This window comes from Musa acuminata, chromosome BXJ2-5, assembly GCF_036884655.1.
Source record: "Musa acuminata AAA Group cultivar baxijiao chromosome BXJ2-5, Cavendish_Baxijiao_AAA, whole genome shotgun sequence".
Classification (NCBI taxonomy): domain Eukaryota; kingdom Viridiplantae; phylum Streptophyta; class Magnoliopsida; order Zingiberales; family Musaceae; genus Musa; species Musa acuminata.
Window position 1 is genome coordinate 37,786,430 of NC_088342.1, and position 17,465 is coordinate 37,803,894.

Below are 17,465 nucleotides of genomic sequence, written 5' to 3' on the forward strand. Positions count from 1 at the left end.
CAACATTCATCGAGTACCTTCTCACTCTTCGACGTAGTACCCGTGTACGATGTACTTCGGAACGTGCAAGGTGGGACCTGATGTGCTGACGAATCACAAGGCAGGTCATCGGAGAGGTATTCCAAATACGAAAATGCAAAACACCTCAACAGAACTTACTTTTCCTACCCGCCGATGGGTTATCATTCCAACCACTCAATCGGTGGGACCATTTTCCCAGTCGTAGGTAGGTACGCGAATTGGGTAAGAAATTAACATGCGGAAAGCATTTTTTTGGTTCAACAGTACTTTTACTTCCGAGACTGCGCCTCCTATATCTCCTCAACGACACCCTCCTCGCCCACCTCTCTCCCGCCACCAGCCACCGCGCCCTCTCGGTTCTATAAATAAACACCTCCCTCGCCCTCCTACCTCCTTAGGAGGGACTTCTCTTACTACAGACGCCTCTCTCTCTCTCTCTCTCTCTCTCTAGCATTTCCTTTCACGCCTCATCATCGTCGTTGTTACTCCGAAAAAGGACGGAGAAGAGTTCGAGAATGGCCCTCGCCAGTGGCACTTCCCTCCTCCCCCGCCACCAGCCCCTGCTTTTCTCCTCTTCCTCCTCCTCCGTCTCCGGCTGCGCCTTCCCCGGCTCCTCCCAGGCTTACCTGCCGTCCCTCGTCCACGCCGGCCGGAGGAAGGCTTCCCCCTGTCCCATATCAGTCGTGAATGCCGCGGAGCCCTCCAAGGTGAAAACTAAGGAGCCGGCGTTGGAGGAGAAGCTGCGGAGGTGGTCGGTGCATAGCTGGAAGGCCAAGAAGGCGCTCCAGCTGCCGGAGTACCCGACCATGGTGGAGCCGGAGTCGGTGCTCCACACGAAAAGAAATTCCCGCCGATTGTGTTTGCCGGTGAGGCCCGCAACCTAGACGAGCGCCTCGCGGATGCGGCCCTCGGCAAGGCGTTCCTTCTCCAGGGGAGCGACTGCGCCGAGAGCTTCAAGGAGTTCAACTTCATTAACATCCGGGACACCTTCCGGATCCTCCTCCAGATGAGCGTCGCCCTCTTGTTCTGCGGCCAGATGCCCGTCATCAAGGTGAAATTCGATCGACATAAAACCCTAGCATTCACATCGCTTGCGATCTCACCGGTTCTGGAGTTTGTGTTAATGTTCTCGATCTGGAGATTTACAGGTGGGGAGGATGGCGGGGCAGTTTTCAAAGCCGAGGTCGGAGCCGTTCGAGGAGAAGAACGGGTTGAAGCTGCCGAGCTACAGAAGGGACAACATCAATGGCGACGCGTTCGACGAGAAGTCGAGGATTCCGGATCCGCAGAGGATGATCCGGGCCTATTGCCAGGCGGCTGAACCTCCTCCGCGCGTTCGCCAACGGTGGGTACTCCGCCATGCAGCGCGTCACGCAGTGGAACCTCGACTTCACCGAGTACAGTGAGCAGGGAGACAGGTAGGCGACCGTCAGTCCCTGTCTCATCAATCTATGGCGGTCGTCTCGCATTCGCCGTGAACAAACATCTCGACTTTAACCTGTGTTATTTGGGGAATAAAAAGGTCCTTGTAAGGTCTTCTGACTGAAGTCACAGTGATGTTTGTTTTTATGCCGCTGACAGGTATCAGGAACTGGCCCACCGGGTGGACGAGGCCCTGGGGTTCATGGCTGCAGCCGGGCTTACGATGGACCATCCCATCATGACAACCACTGAGTTCTGGACCTCCCATGAATGCCATCATGACAACCACTGAGTTCTGCACTTCCGGCCTCCATTATGATTGTTCGGCCCACTTCCTCTGGGTCGGAGAGCGGACTCGCCAACTTGACGGTGCTCATGTCGAGTTTCTTCGAGCGTTGCCAACCCTCTTGGCATCAAGGTGATGTTATTCTTCACTGCGGTAGAATGATCTCCAGTTAAATACTAATTAGTTCACGCTCAAAGCTATTTTGCGAAACCTGGAACATGATAGTGCTAGTGAAGCTTAAAATCAATAGTGATGAAGATGTCGAACTCCTCCTAATTGAGAGATTTATTCACTGTCGCATCTCCTCTAGCTCCTTCAGTGAACATTTTGCAAATCTAATTGGATACTTGGTGGATGATGTAGGTAAGTGACAAGATGACCCCAAGGAGCTCGCAAGTTGATTGATAAACTGAACCCTCAGAACAAGCCGGGGAGGATCACGGTGATAACGACGATGGGGGCAGAGAACATGCGGGTGAAGCTGCCCCCATTTGATCCGAGCAGTTAGGGGAGCTGAGCAAATTGTAACCTGGGTCAGTGACCCCATGCACGGGAATACCATAAAGGCCCCCCCCATGTGGTCTCAAGACTCAACCTTTCGACTCAATTCTGGTATGTTCGCATGTTTAGCTTTTAGGCTAATTAGATATTATGTCATGTAATTTGTTAACTTTAATATCTTATTTTTTTTTATATTTTAAAAATTATATTCATAAAAAGAAAATATTTAATTTTATTTTTTCTTATGCTATTGAATCTACTAACAAAAATACTATAAGATTTATCATTGACATGCTCACTTTGTCTTATTTTGATTTATTGCTGGACACATATGATATTTTCGTCAACAAAGTGAGGAGAAACGAGATTAAATGTTTCACTTTCGTTAGTATAGAAATATCAATGTAACTTTTAAAAGTATAGGGATCGAAATACTAAAGATAACTAATTATAGGGGATAATATATAATTTTTTTATTTTTAGTTTTAGTTATGAATGTTTCATAAATAATCTATACATCAAAACATTGACCTATACATTTTGTCATAAATAAATATATATCTTTAATAAATTCATAAAAGGAGATTAAGGTATAATATTAAGTGAATTCTTTATTACCAAAAAGTACTGTCTTTACAGTACCTTTATTGCCTAAAGGTACTGTCTTTTAACTCATGATATAACGAGAGCTTGATGACATTTTCAACATTTCTATCTACTATGGATAACATTATGGCTCATAATAACATTATTCCTAATGTTGATAACATTAAGAATAATGTTATCAACATTATTCCTCATAATCTACAATGCTGGATTAATGATGGCCTGGTGACGCTTTCAACATCATAGCTTATGGTTGCACACTTCTTAGATAGTGGCAGGGATGTGGCTGGAAATTTTAGAGCTTCCATTAGCAGTAATTATAGTATTGCGAATTCCTTAGGCTGAGGGCCGGGCCTTCTTTGACGTCCATGAGCAAGAAGGAAGCCACCCGGGAGGTGTTCGAAGAAGAGTTAGGGTGCTATGATGTCGGAATGGTTTTAGAGAATTATTCTTTCTTCTGGATGTGTCCTCGCATGATTTTTGATGTAAAGCTACCAAATTATGTAGCTGAGGCAAAATTCTTTGTTCTTCGTATGAGAATAAGAGGAATCAAAGTAGAAAACAAAATTTCATAGCTTGTTGTGGTGTTATGCAAATAAAAAAAAAGGGGGAAAATTCTCATGAGTCATCCTTTCTTATAAAGCAGATATGCTCGCTGATGAAATGTGGACAGGAATGGCCGCAGCAGTCGAGGGATTGTGGGGGGGTGTGGGTGGGGGGTTTCTATAGCAACTCTGTGAAGAACAAAACAAAATGAAGGTTGAATGATAAAAGAGCATTGAAGTTTAACAATAAATACTAGACGAAAATATTATTTTATAGATCTTGGAGCTAACACAATAGGAGAAACTTGAATGATCTTAAAAGACATTTATGAATGTTTGAAGATAAAATTGAAGATATTGAGATAAAAACAAAATTCAAACTGTGATGTGAATAGTATTGATTTTATTGAGATAGATGATTTTGTTGGATTAGATAATAAAGAAGTTAGATATCCATATAGATGATTATGCTGATCGGATTGATTTTATTTTTGAACTTTGGCTTAAGAAATCTAATAAGATTAATTTCAAACAAATTAGAATTTTATAATTGATCAAGACAAATAAGAGAGATCGAGCATATGAATAACTAATATAAATTGCATGACTCAAAATTTAAAGATTCTAGAAGAAATTAACGATATCAAAGGAAATTATATCAACCTTCAAGGCTTTCCATAATATTTTTTTTAGAGTTCAATGTAGGAGAGCATGTTAGAATATTAGATCAAATTTTGTGATTAGATATAATTTTGATTTATAACTCTTACTCAAGATATAAATATCTATCATAATTATAGTAAAATTATTGAGTTTATTCTTCTTCTACAAATAGATGTTTATATAACACTTTAGACATATAATTGAAAAAAAAAAAAGATAGATCCAAAGGGAGACCTAGAAATCTAGAGATTTTAAATTATTATATTTGATATAGATTTTTTAGTTTTGAGATGTGTTCTATATTTGATAACAATTTTGCCCATGACGAAGCCTGAAAGAGCTACAACAGCACTGCAAAAGGCCACATGATGGATTTCATGAGGTATGAAATAGACAACAGTGCTGTAGAACACCAAATAATTAACACACACTGATGAAGATATAATTTCCGTATCATGAGTTACGAAAGAGATATAATAGCACTGCAAAAGACCAAATGGAAGATACGCAACCATGAAGATATGTATCTTCCCCATCATGACATGTGAAAGAGACATAACACTACTACAATGGACCAAACTATTGCATGTATATATATATATATATATATATATATATATATATATATATATATAATCATAGTGAAGCCATGGAATGCTCATCATAGTTAAGCCATGGTTTCAAAGGACGACTGTTCCATGACATGCTTGGATTTCTCAGGAGCTTTGACCATTAGAGACTTGAAGATGGGCTTCAACTTCTCCACAGTCTTCACAATTCCCAGGAACATGAGCCTGTAGAGTATGACCATCCCAAACAAGATGGCAAGATCGACCCACTTGGAGTGGCCCATCTCAACTTGCCATGTCTCCCTCAAGATCTCATCCCCAGTGATGGTGGGAGGCCCCCCAGCTTGGTTATTGGGAAAGATCAACCCCAGGAACTCATTCTTGTAGAATCCTTGGTTGGCATACTTGTGGAATGCAATGTAGTACATTGGGTACCTCCACACTGGCTTGGGTAAGTCATTGGGCAACCTAAAGAAGCCTCCATTTAGCATCATCACTCCTTGGATCCCTGCTCCAGTGATGATGCCCATGAGGAAGTCTGGGACGATGCTGGCTACGATCATCATCAACCCCTCCACAAGCATCATGCACATGAACAGCACTAGAGAGAAGTAGACGAAGTGGTCGATCGACTTCTGAAGTCCAACCAAGTAGTAGGCAATGGCTCCTGGTACCACAGAGACGAGAGCCAAGTATGGAGTTGCAGAGAGTGTGTTGGCGATCGTGAATGCAGACACTCCATAATGTCCATTTAATCTTTCTCTTCCAAATATCTGGATTCGACACGTCAAACCATTAGCACTGTTCTAGCTTGTTTGTACTACATGTTCATTCGAACAAGATGGACGATTTTGGCTCATAAATTTTTGCTAGTAAGAACTCAAACTAACCTTCATGTCCTCTACAAACGAAGGGAAGCCTCCAATTGCCATGAAAGTTAGGAAAGAAGCTATGAACATGAGCATGGATCCTCTTGCCTGACAACAATCAGAATCGAGATGATTATAAAAGAGGTTTGGGTACGAATATACCAAAACATCATGGTCATCGATCTGGATACCTGAATCGAACCATAACCGTGGCCAACATCATGAAAAATGGTGCCCACACAGAGGCAAAGGGCGATGTAGATGGCAAATCTCAACCAGTAGTAGCCCAAGTCCCTGTACATGTTCACGAAGGATCTTCTCGTGAGGACAAGCGACTGAGTTATGAAGCTTGCCGGGTTCCTCTTCTTTACCAGAGCTCCTCCCTTCATACACAAGTCAAGGGATGGTGAATTCACATGCTGTGGGAAAGCTACCATGAACAAAGATGATGTTACTTGCTGCGATTACCATGCCGCGGATATCTGCTATTTGCGTTGTTACTTGCTGTGAGCTAACTGAGGATCTGTAAGACTTTACGAGGATCTCGATTGCTTCTGCAGTGCTTCTTGGATTGGACTGGTAATCTTCTTCGATATCCTGTCGGTGACCGGGTCACCAGTGCAACGTTTATATATAACTTGTTCTCGCTTCATCAGAATGAAAGAAATGAATGACACTGACCTTGTCAAAGTCTTTGTTGATGGTCCTGAGATAGTGGTCGGAAGGATTTCTTAGAGGAGGACAGGGGAATCCATTCGAAGCAAAGAACTGGAGCAGAGGCAGAGTAACAACACTGGTTAGAACATGACCTCGTCCTTCTTTGGATTGCCAAATAATTTTTCCTTGATAGTTGACTGTAGAATTACTGAAGACTGGAAGGTCTACCTCATTAGCCATGGACGCAGCGCCAAAGAATACTGTCCTGCCATAAGCCAGGAGGCAAAGGCCGTGGAAGAGCTCGAACACCTCGCTGCTGGGCTGGTGAATGGCCGCCACGACGGTCATCCCTTCCCGTCGAGCCAGCCTGGTGATGCGGTCCATGACGTGGTAGGACGCGGCGCTGTCGAGACCGCTGGTGGGCTCGTCGAGGAACAGCAGCTGAGGTCGCGTCAACAGCTCGATGCAGATGCTCACCCTCCGCTTCTGCCCGCCACTGATGCCCTTGGAAGCCCACCCTCCGATTCTGGTGTTCATGGTTCCTTCCAGCCCCATCTCCCGTATCGTGGCCTCGGCCCTCTCTCTCTTCTCCGACCTCGACATGGAATCCGGCAGCTGCAGCTGCGCTGAGTAGTACACGGCCTCCCTCACCGTCAGCGTTGTCATGAGTACATCATCTTGAGTTACATAAGCCTGAGAGAAGAACAGCTGTTGAGTACTCAACTACTCCAAGAACTGAATCTAATCGAAGACTTTGAGGAGGAACTCTTTGTACATACCGAGGACCCAAAGGCGAGCTTCTGCCTTTGGCCATTGATCAGGATGTCTCCTTTCTGACTCACACCAGATCCCAGCCTTCCTGATCATTTAGCCCGCATATGAAAGTATCAGATACAAATATTCACATCTACAAATAGATCCTATAGGAAACTGAAGAAGGTATCGAGTGTGATGACCTGCTAATGCATCAAGAAGTGTAGATTTGCCACAACCAGAGGGTCCCATAATGGACAACACCTCGCCAGGCCGAGCGCAGCCAGTGATGGCAGAGAGTATGGAGACGCGCCCACCTTTGCGGTCGGGCGCCGAGACCCAGAGATCCTCCCAGGTGAGGAAAACGCCTTGCTGCTCCCTTCTCCCGTTACCGCCGACCTTACGGGCGCCACCGCGCCTTTCACCGCCTACCTCCTCCGTCGCGAGTTGGTCATCCTGACGAGGACTTGGGCTCAGCGGCGGCGGGGTAGTGGGAACATAACCGAACGGGAAGGACGCCTCATCGTCGCCAGGGGAGTCGATGCCATGCATCTCGATGTCGTCGCCAACCGCCGCCGTGGCTCGAAGGCGGAGCGGCCGGCTCGGGCTCGGACTCGGAGTCCATCTCGGCACACTCGATGGGGAAGCCATGGAAGCTTGTGGATTTGGCGTGAGGAGCTGCCTGTGACGAGACCGGAGAACCGAGGCCAATAAATAGACGTGGAGTCTGCATGGGTACAACGTAGGGTGGCGAGTAACACGACAGTAGGGTGGCGTGGCGAGTAACACCGTTCCTACTTGGAAAAAAGTGGTGGAATGTGGTGGCAGATGTCATAGTCTCTTGGATGATGGATCTGTCCCTTTAATAGTTTAATAAAACACTAATTAACTAATGAAATATTTTAGAAAAAAAAAATAAATAAAAAGTTAAAATTAAAATTAAGAATTGAAACTATTTAGTTCTAATTTTAAATTTGATAGATATAAAATTACTAATTTCAAAATTAGAATTGTCGATTTTGGAATCAAAACTATCGATTCTAGAATCATCGAGGTTAGCTTAGCCAATGAGTAGTAAATGATAGTTCAGTTCGAATCATAATCGAACTGGAAATTGAACTGAGTCAACGATTTAACGAATCTGAACTGAACTAAAACCAGATGTGCTCGGCTGAGAAGTGAGAGAAATTAAATCCTTTTCTTCCTTAATGTATAAATAGAGAGCACCATATCAAACACAAACATCTTCTTCTTCGTTTCATTTTTAACATATCCCCCTTTTACTTTACTTGTGGTAGTATTATTGCCCGTTCTAACCAGATGTGCTGTTGCTGCTGCTTGACATGTCGTCGTCGCAACGACTTGGGGATGGAGAAGCAACCGATGGATTTAAATGCAAGATTAAGGAACAAACGTTTACCTTGACTGGGTGCTGCCGCCGCCGGCTGAGGCGACTGGCTTGAAAGGTGGCAACCACGACGTTCCTCGGAACGCTCGCCGCCCCCGACCCCACACGCTAGCCATCGTCAGTGATGACCTCAGTCGCCTCTCCTCAAATGCTTCACATCGTCGTCTTCGGACGCTTCGTGGCGACCGACGGCGAGGGGAACTCGTGACGGTGGCTGGTTTGACCCGCAGCTGGCTTCGTCAGCCACGGCATTCAATGGCTACTTAAACTCACTGTACATATATAGTCCAACGCTGTCGTTCAAATCTCGCGACTCGTTACGTCGGAATGGCCTGTTCCTGCTTCAGTGGATCGAGCTGCAATCGTCGCGCCTGCTAAGACTTGAATGCCCTTCAATTCCTTATCACGACCTTGACTTGGAAGGCTGACTGATGTGGTTGGGAATTTATGAGGTTTAGGAGGCCACAAAACACACACACTCTCTCTCTCTCTCTCTGTCGCTATACATATATAATATCTTCATTACTCTCTAAACCAACTTCTGTCCTTAGACCGACAAAAAATCATGTCTTCCTCTCTGTCAAAAACTTTTGTAATATATATCGATTTAAGCTAAAAGTTTAAAATTTTAAATTATAGACTAAATCTAATATATAATATTATTTTTTAATCATAATTATAAGATTATCCTCTTAGAATATCTTTTCATGTCATACACATAAATATTTTTAATATATTTTTTTATTAATATGTGAGGTTTAGGATCTTTCCTTTTACTCCTCAGAGTTTAAACTTTAACTTTACATATTTTCGTATAAAGCAACTCATTCATTTGTATCTACTTATACTGATAGTAGTATGACTTATTTTCAGTCAGCCAGACTAGAACTCAATCTTTTTTTTTTTTTCAATTTTTTTTAATTTTTGACTTATTTAGATCAAATTTTTTGTCATCTAGAGTATCATATTAGTAATTTTATAATAACTAGTCCAAGTCATGATGAATATATATCAAGTCAAACACTAATCAATATAAAAGTTTAAGCTTTTAGATTATAAGCCAAACCTAATATACATAATATTATCTTTTTAATCATCGATACGAGACTATCCTATTAAGATATCTCTCTTCATCTTACACACATGAATATGAATATATATATATATATATTATGATTTATGGTGTAAATAAAATTAGCTACATCAAAGAGTTAAACTTATGATACAAACAAAGTTACCCATACTACTAACTAAGTTATGGTTACGAATAAAGTTGATATCACCACCTATCCTTATAAATAAGGGGAAGACAATTGAGCCACGTATAAATAAGAGAAGAATGTTCAAAAATATTCATATCTGAGGAGAGATTATAAAAATGATTGAAAGATGAGGAGAGATTATAAAAATGATTGAAAGAATAGTATGTAGATATTCAAACTAGTCAAATTAATATGTATGAAGTCAAACACCAATTCAACCCACAATCTAATAACTTAAGCTTGAAGAAAAAAAAAGTAAAAAAACGATAATTGAATAAAAAAAGAGAGATTTAAGTGAAGATGAGCTTAGAAAAATATCTGAATATAGATTAAAAATAAACTAAGAGAATAATTTCAAAAAAATAAATAATAAATATTTAAATTAAACCCAAAATCTAGTAGCTTAAGCTTAGGATCTTCACCATTTTGTTGGCTTACTTAACACATAACACCAAGGAAAATGTTACTTGTTGCTTAGTCTTGTTCGACAAGATATATAGCGAAAGGCAAAGTCTTTTGGAATCGCCTATTCTCATTGCAATAGATTAGTAGTTTTCTTTGAGTTGATCGTATCCCAGTAACTTGGAATACCCATTTCCTCTAGAATGATCGAAAGGTTTGCAGACGAAGTGACAGATGATAAGACTGCAGGATCTGATTAAATTAATTCCTCAAAAGTATTTGGTGGACTTCATTTCAATGTCTCTGAAATCATCAAGAACTCATTACTTCCTCCTTGGTGTATTAAAATTGATTGTGACACCAGATAATAAGAATTCAATTGATCAGAGCTGTCAGGCAGGTTGGGTAAAAGTTTACCTCTCAAATTTCATATCTCAAAGGTTTGGCATAGCGATGGAAGCCATAAAATAAGACTGCAATGACAAACTCTAAAGTCTAAACCATAGTCGGGTCATCCATCAACTTTTTTGAGGTCTCATGGAATGTTCTTAGTCTTGCATGTCTCATTCTAAACAAGAAAATATATCCTGGAATGTTGACTTTAAAGTCTTGCCAAACATAATTCTTGAGGTCTTATTAGTTTGTGGAATAAAAGGTATGGCGTTTGACCTTTTCATCATGCCTTCTTTCGTCTATAAGAACAAATATTTTGAATAAGTCACTCGTTTCAATTTCTTCCTGAAACAATTCTTTTATAAACTCGATATAAAGAAACATATTTTCGTCAAGTTTTACGTTGTTAATCAAGATCAGATTGGGAACAACACAACGGTGACAGATCTGAAGATGGTGTGGAACGAAGCAAACAATAGAACTGCTCATCCAAGGAATGACATGTAGAAAATTTCCAATGATTATTGCATCTTCTTTTTCTAAAATCTTCAATTGGATATGTAAACAGGAAAAAAAAAAAATCAAATCTCTCATTTTGATCCACGTTTCTCCTTCTCTTCATTTGATTCCCTCCTTCAGCAAGGTTAATTAACAGGCTTTAGACAGGAGTGTCGATTGGGTTGGATCAGGTCAAACTGATTCCTCTTCCTCACCCCATCATTGATTCTTTTTTCTTTTCTAATTTCGAGTTTAAGATATTTATTTTGATAAAACGGAGTATCCTTTGGCTTGAGTGTCGAATGAAGATTATCAAGTAATCTCGGGCAATAATTGCATATGTTAAGTTCATGATGTAAGGTGGGATGATGCCTCTATCGAATCTCACATGTTGAGTTTATGATGTGAGATGGGATGAAGTCTTCGCCGAAGACCTAGATATATTGGAGCGAGCTCTCGTGTCATCATCTTACTTGCGATTGGAGTGAAGGAACTATAAAATAGAGAAATGAATTTAATCGGATCCATCTATCATGAATGAATGACCTATATATATATATATATATATATATATATATATATATATATATATATATATATATATATATATATATATATATATATATATATATATATATATATATATATATATATATATATATATATATATATATATATATATATATATATATATATATATATATATATATATGTGAAAGTCACACGGATATGGATCATCACATTTGTGCTAATGATTTGATTTTATCTTTGATCTAAGTGATCCAAAACTCTTTAGTTGATTTAGAAGAGACTTTCTTTAGGTTAAGTGTTATCATACAACACTTTTTTATTTCATCATATTTTTTATGAGTTTAAATATAATCCCCTTAGCATTTTAGACCTCCTCTTTCATAGATTAATTATTTGTTATGACAACTTGGATACTGTAGATATTTGCTCTGCATAAAAATAAATTGTGCAATAAACACTGCACACCAATCATGCAATGAAATTACACACCAATGAAGAAATGTTTTCTCCATCATTGAGTTATGATAGGGACTTCTGAGGAACTCTGGCCATTAGAGACTTGAAGATGGGCTTCAACTTCTCCACAGTCTTCACAATTCCCAGGAACATGAGCCTGTAGAGTATGACCATCCCAAACAAGATGGCAAGATCGATCCACTTGGAGTAGCCCATCTCAACTTGCCATGTCTCCCTCAAGATCTCATCCCCAGTGATGGTGGGAGGCCCCCCAGCTTGGTTATTGGGAAAGATCAACCCCAGGAACTCATTCTTGTAGAATCCTTGGTTGGCATACTTGTGGAATGCAATGTAGTACATTGGGTACCGCCACACTGGCTTGGGCAAGTCATTGGGCAACCTAAAGAAGCCTCCATTTAGCATCATCACTCCTTGGATCCCTGCTCCAGTGATGATGCCCATGAGGAAGTCTGGGACGATGCTGGCTACAATCATCATCAGCCCCTCAACAAGCATCATGCACATGAACAACACAAGGGCAAAGTAGATGAAGTGGTCAATTGACCTCTGAAGGCCAACCAGGTAGTAGGCAATGGCCCCTGGTATCACAGAGATGAGAGCCAAGTATGGAGTGGCAGAGAGGGTGTTGGCAATTGTGAATGCGGTCACACCATAGTGTCCATTTAGTCTTTCTCTTCCAAAGATCTGTGTTGGAAGAACATGAAGCTGTTAGCTTTGCTCAAGTGGAAGAAAAGTAGTAATTGGTGGAAGAAGAATACTAACCTTCATATCCTCTACAAAAGAAGGGAAGCCTCCAATAGCCATGAAAGTTAGGAATGCAGCTGTGAACATGAGCATGGAACCTCTTGCCTGAGAAGAACCAGAGTTTAGAAGGTCACAAAAGAGTTGGAGAACTGAAACATCCTAAATGAATACCTTTGGAGCTCAGTTGGCATACCTGAATTGATCCAAAACTGTGGCCAACATCATGGTAAATTGTGCCCACACAGAGGCAAAGGGCGATGTAGATGGCAAATCTCAACCAGTAGTAGCCCAAGTCCCTGTACATGTTCACAAAGGATCTTCCTGTGAGGACAAGCGACTGAGTCATGAAGCTTGCTTGGTTCCTCTTCTTCACCACATCTCCTCCCTTCACACACAAGTTACTGGTTGAATTCATATGCTTCGCAAAGCTACAGTAAACAAAAGTAATGTGCAGTAAATGGTAATACAACAATCTAAATTACCATGTCACGTATCTCTGCTATTTGCTGTGCTACTTGCTGCGAAGTAGCTGAAGACCTGTAGGACTTTACGAGGATGTCAATTGCTTCAGACGTGCTTCTTGGCTTGGACTCGAGATCTTCTTCGATATCCTGAAACAAAAGTTTTCTCTCTTGATTACGGTGAGAAATGAAATATGAAACAATGAGAAACAAAATGTTACTGACCTGTTCAAAATCTTTGTTGATGGTCCTGAGATAGTGGTCGGAAGGATTTCTTAGAGAAGGACAGGGGAAGCCATTCGAAGCAAAGAACTGGAGCCAAAATGTTCAAGTTAGCAAGGGCAAGTCTCAAGCTTGTTACTGATAGATAACCGAGACTAAAAGATCTACCTCATTAGTCATTGAAGCTGGGCCAAAGAAGACAGTCCTGCCATAAGCCAGGAGGCAAAGGCCATGGAAGAGCTCGAACACCTCGCTGCTGGGCTGATGAATGGCCGCCACGACGGTCATCCCTTCCAGACGAGCCAGCCTGGTGATGCGGTCCATGACGTGGTAGGACGCGGCGCTGTCGAGCCCGCTCGTGGGCTCGTCGAGGAACAGCAGCTGAGGCCGCGTCAACAGCTCGATGCAGATGCTCACCCTCCGCTTCTGCCCGCCACTGATGCCCTTGGAAGCCCACCCTCCGATTCTGGTGTCCATGGCTCTTTCCAGCCCCATCTCCCGTATCGTGGCCTCGGCCCTCTCTCTCTTCTCCGACCTCGACATGGAATCCGGCAGCTGCAGCTGCGCTGAGTAGTACACGACCTCCCTCACCGTCAGCGTTGTCATGAGAACATCATCTTGAGTTACATAAGCCTGAGAGAAGAACAGCTGTTCAGTACTAAACTACTCCAAGAACTGAATCTAATCGAAGACTTTGAGGATGAACTCTTTGTACACACCGAGGCCCCAAAGGCGAGCTTCTGCCTTTGGCCATTGATCAGTATGTCTCCTTTCTGACTCACAGCAGATCCCAGTCTTCCTGATCATTGATCCCCATATGTACGTGTCAGATACAAATATTCACAACATATCTACGAATAAATCCTATAGGAAACTGAAGAAGATATCGAGCGTGATGACCTGCTAATGCATCAAGAAGTGTGGATTTGCCACAACCGGAAGGTCCCATAATAGCCAAGACCTCGCCAGGCCGAGCGTAGCCGGTGACGGCAGAGAGGATGGAGACGCGCCCACCTTTGCGGTCCATCGCCGAGACCCAGAGATCCTCCCAGGTGAGGAAAACGCCTTGCTGGTTGCTTCCAGAATTGCCGGCGACCTTACGACCGGCGAGGTCTCCATTTCCTACCTCCTCCGCTCCGTGCTCGTCGTCGCGACGAGGACCTCCGTTCAGCGGAGGTGGGGAAGTGAGAACATCACCGAACGGGAAGATAGCCGCACCGACGGCCCTGGGGCTGATGACGCCATGCATCCCGATGTCGTCGCCAACCGCCGCCGTGGCTCGCGGGCGGAGCGGCCGGCTCGGGCTCGGACTCGGAGTCCATCTCGGCACACTCGACGGGGAAGCCATGAGGCCTTCTTAGTTGGCAGTCCAGAGATATCGCATGGCGATATCCACAGGGGATTGAAGCCATATAAAGAGCAGCGGAGTGCGTTGTCGCAGAAGCAGGACGGCATCGGAAACCGGACTAACACGTTGGACTGTGGCGGCAATTGCCCCGTTGCGTCGTTTCTTTGACTTCCACGCGAGCGCTGGATTCCACGTGATCCAAATTACGTTTCCGGTTCCGTTCCCTCCTTTCGTTGACTTCTCTGCCAGCGCTGAATTCCCTTCGGCCGGTAAACCTTCCACGTCCGCACCACGATCCCAAGTCAGCACGGATGCGTATCCTTGTTCGTCGCCACGAACCCACGCAAAAAGACAGGAGGCACGCCGCATACCGGTCGTGACTTAAGTCTTCTCTATGGAGAAGATGCGGATCGAAAGGCCAGCCGTGAGATGAGTCGCGCCGCGAGGCAGGTTAATAAGTCCCCGGACTCGAGCACAAACAAATAGGCGTCTCGTGGAGTGGTCGACGTGGCCCGCGGCTGCATACGACCCCGTCCGCCGACTGCGATTGACTACACCCACTTCATCCACATCTTGGACGATACACGTAGCTCAACTCTATTATAACATATTCATATGATATTATTCCTTATCTTATACGTGGATTTCGTAAATTTTGTATGACTAAACATGCAACAACAGCATAGACATCGTGGAGCTTTGTTGCAGGCCTTGTTCTCATTTGAGTAGGTACGGATCACACCAACTCTGCTGGACATTTTGTACTTGTTGAATCACTTTCATCAAATTGAATATGACAACGATTTGGATTTTTCTGAGACTTGATTTCCACCTACTATGACTAAACTTGCAACTCACTTCAGATCTAAGACACGAGAAAATTACGTCAAACTAAATCAAATTAAGGAAGGTAGGTGGCGTGACAAGTGGGATTCTCAAAAGTATTTGGAGGACTTGGATTCCAACACGTCTCACATCAAGAAGAAATTGTTGGCTCATGAAAAATTTGGTCCACGAAAACAAAGTGAGGTATGAATTATAGGGTAATTTGGTAGGGCAGATGAGTTCTCAGTGAATTGAATTCAGCAGAATTATTACGCAGGTAACGTGCGAGTGTTAATCTCCTTCTTCGGTTGATTAGATACCAATAGAAAAGAATGCTTGATTGTTGACTTTCTTCCTTGATATAAGATAGATATTGACTTTTTTTCTTTATATGCCATACATACGTCACGCTTGGCTTGGACACACTTTTGATTAATAATTATGTTGTTTATTGTTCTTTTTCTAGCCAATGAAGCTAATCTACATGCATGAAGGTAAGCTAAGCGAAGCTACATACATGTGTGGTGGAGGGCAATGAGCATTTAAATCACTAAGATTATAGAAAAGGATTGTCTCTTTAATGCTAAGATATCATCGGACTTATGTGATATAAATCTGGACGCCATCTGGATTCGATGTATATCTTATGTGACATTAATTCTTGATGGGCAATTTACCACTTTACCACCTCTTAATAAGGCAGTATTAAAGTCATTGGTCTCTTATACGTCAATGCAAGTAAAGTTTATTTTCAATGTATGTCTTTTATATGTCAATCTAACTCTTGCTCCACTTCTCATTTAATAATTAACATTCTAATTAAGATTCAATAGAGTTCAGAATCAAACTTAATATGGTGTAGGCACGGCATAGCTCAATAAAAAAATTAAGTTAGGATAATACAATCTCTCATTTTAAGAATTTGACATGTTCTTCGAGATTTAATATAGTCTAAATCAAACTAACGAGTGAAATATAATCTAACAATAACTAACAATAACCAGGACACTTAAGCTCAAACTAATGGCAGTATACACATCAACATCAAACACCAATGTATTTTATTTTTTCATTGTAGCTCAATTTTATATAATCAAAATTTGATAATGATGATTTTATAATTTTTTTACCTTATCTTAATTTTGGGAGCTAATAACATATTATCTCTTATGGTTAGATCTCCTTAGCATTCCAATTCTTATACTTAAAAAATTTATATTGAAATCCTTATTATAATTATAAATGTGAAATATTTAACTTCATTTATTCTAATATTATTGATTTTACCATATATATAGTACGTGATAGTACGTACATGAATGACCTGAAAATGATGTGTAAATAGGTAATTTCAATGATGGTAACTGATGGTGGTGTCATGAGTGACTGTTGTAGTTAGCGAGAACAATGCGATGGTCAGTCTTGTCAATGTCGATCCGAACATTAATGACGAGAAGGAAGATGAGGTAGAGCAGTGAGGCATATGCAGATGCTACACCACTCTACCTCATATGTCTTGTTTTCCTCCTCCCTTGTTATTATCGACAATGCATATGCCTGACTTGTCTTCTCTTCCTCCTCTCTTCGCGTCGTCAGCGATGCAGATGGCCTCACTTGCCTTCTATTTCTCTTCTGGTGCTGCATCGCTCTATCTCATTTGCCTTATCACCTGGCTATTCTTCCTCCTCTCTCCTCGTCGTCGATAATACAGATGCCTTACCTGTCTCCTCTTCCTCCTTCAGCATCAACACAAATGCAAAGTAATACTAGAGGAGGAAGAGGAGATAGAGCGGTGTGACACCGTATAGATGTCACACCGATCTACCTCCTCTTCCTCATCGTCGTCGATATTTGAATCAACATTACAAAGGTTGACCAATAGGTATATTAGAATACCAATATACCAATAGGTATATTAGCATAATAGCATACTAATAGGTATATTAGATTTGATATATTTTCATTATCAAATTATATTTGGGCATGATGATGTTCAATCTGT

At 41.9% G+C, this 17,465-nt stretch overlaps 2 protein-coding genes and 1 pseudogene across 2 annotated transcripts; 1 reads left to right on the forward strand and 2 right to left on the reverse strand.

Moving 5' to 3' along the window:
- Positions 1 to 362: 362 nt before the first annotated feature.
- Positions 363 to 3,260, forward strand: LOC135611562 (phospho-2-dehydro-3-deoxyheptonate aldolase 2, chloroplastic-like; annotated as a pseudogene).
- Positions 3,261 to 4,478: 1,218 nt separating this feature from the next.
- On the reverse strand, positions 4,479 to 7,616 carry LOC135612684 (ABC transporter G family member 1-like). Its single transcript, XM_065109263.1, has 8 exons — positions 7,096 to 7,616; positions 6,919 to 6,998; positions 6,368 to 6,832; positions 6,164 to 6,250; positions 5,951 to 6,079; positions 5,674 to 5,865; positions 5,504 to 5,590; positions 4,479 to 5,386 (listed from the first exon to the last, which is right to left on the reverse strand). The coding sequence occupies exons 1-8, from the start codon at positions 7,541 to 7,543 to the stop codon at positions 4,712 to 4,714; spliced, it is 2,163 nt and encodes a 720-aa protein (XP_064965335.1). The 5' UTR covers positions 7,544 to 7,616; the 3' UTR covers positions 4,479 to 4,711.
- Positions 7,617 to 11,784: 4,168 nt separating this feature from the next.
- LOC103974315 (ABC transporter G family member 1) lies at positions 11,785 to 14,749 on the reverse strand. Its single transcript, XM_009389111.3, has 8 exons — positions 14,191 to 14,749; positions 14,010 to 14,089; positions 13,459 to 13,923; positions 13,294 to 13,380; positions 13,090 to 13,218; positions 12,801 to 12,992; positions 12,626 to 12,712; positions 11,785 to 12,547 (listed from the first exon to the last, which is right to left on the reverse strand). Exons 1-8 carry the CDS (start codon positions 14,636 to 14,638, stop codon positions 11,906 to 11,908), a joined length of 2,130 nt encoding a protein of 709 aa, XP_009387386.2. The 5' UTR covers positions 14,639 to 14,749; the 3' UTR covers positions 11,785 to 11,905.
- Positions 14,750 to 17,465: the final 2,716 nt, after the last annotated feature.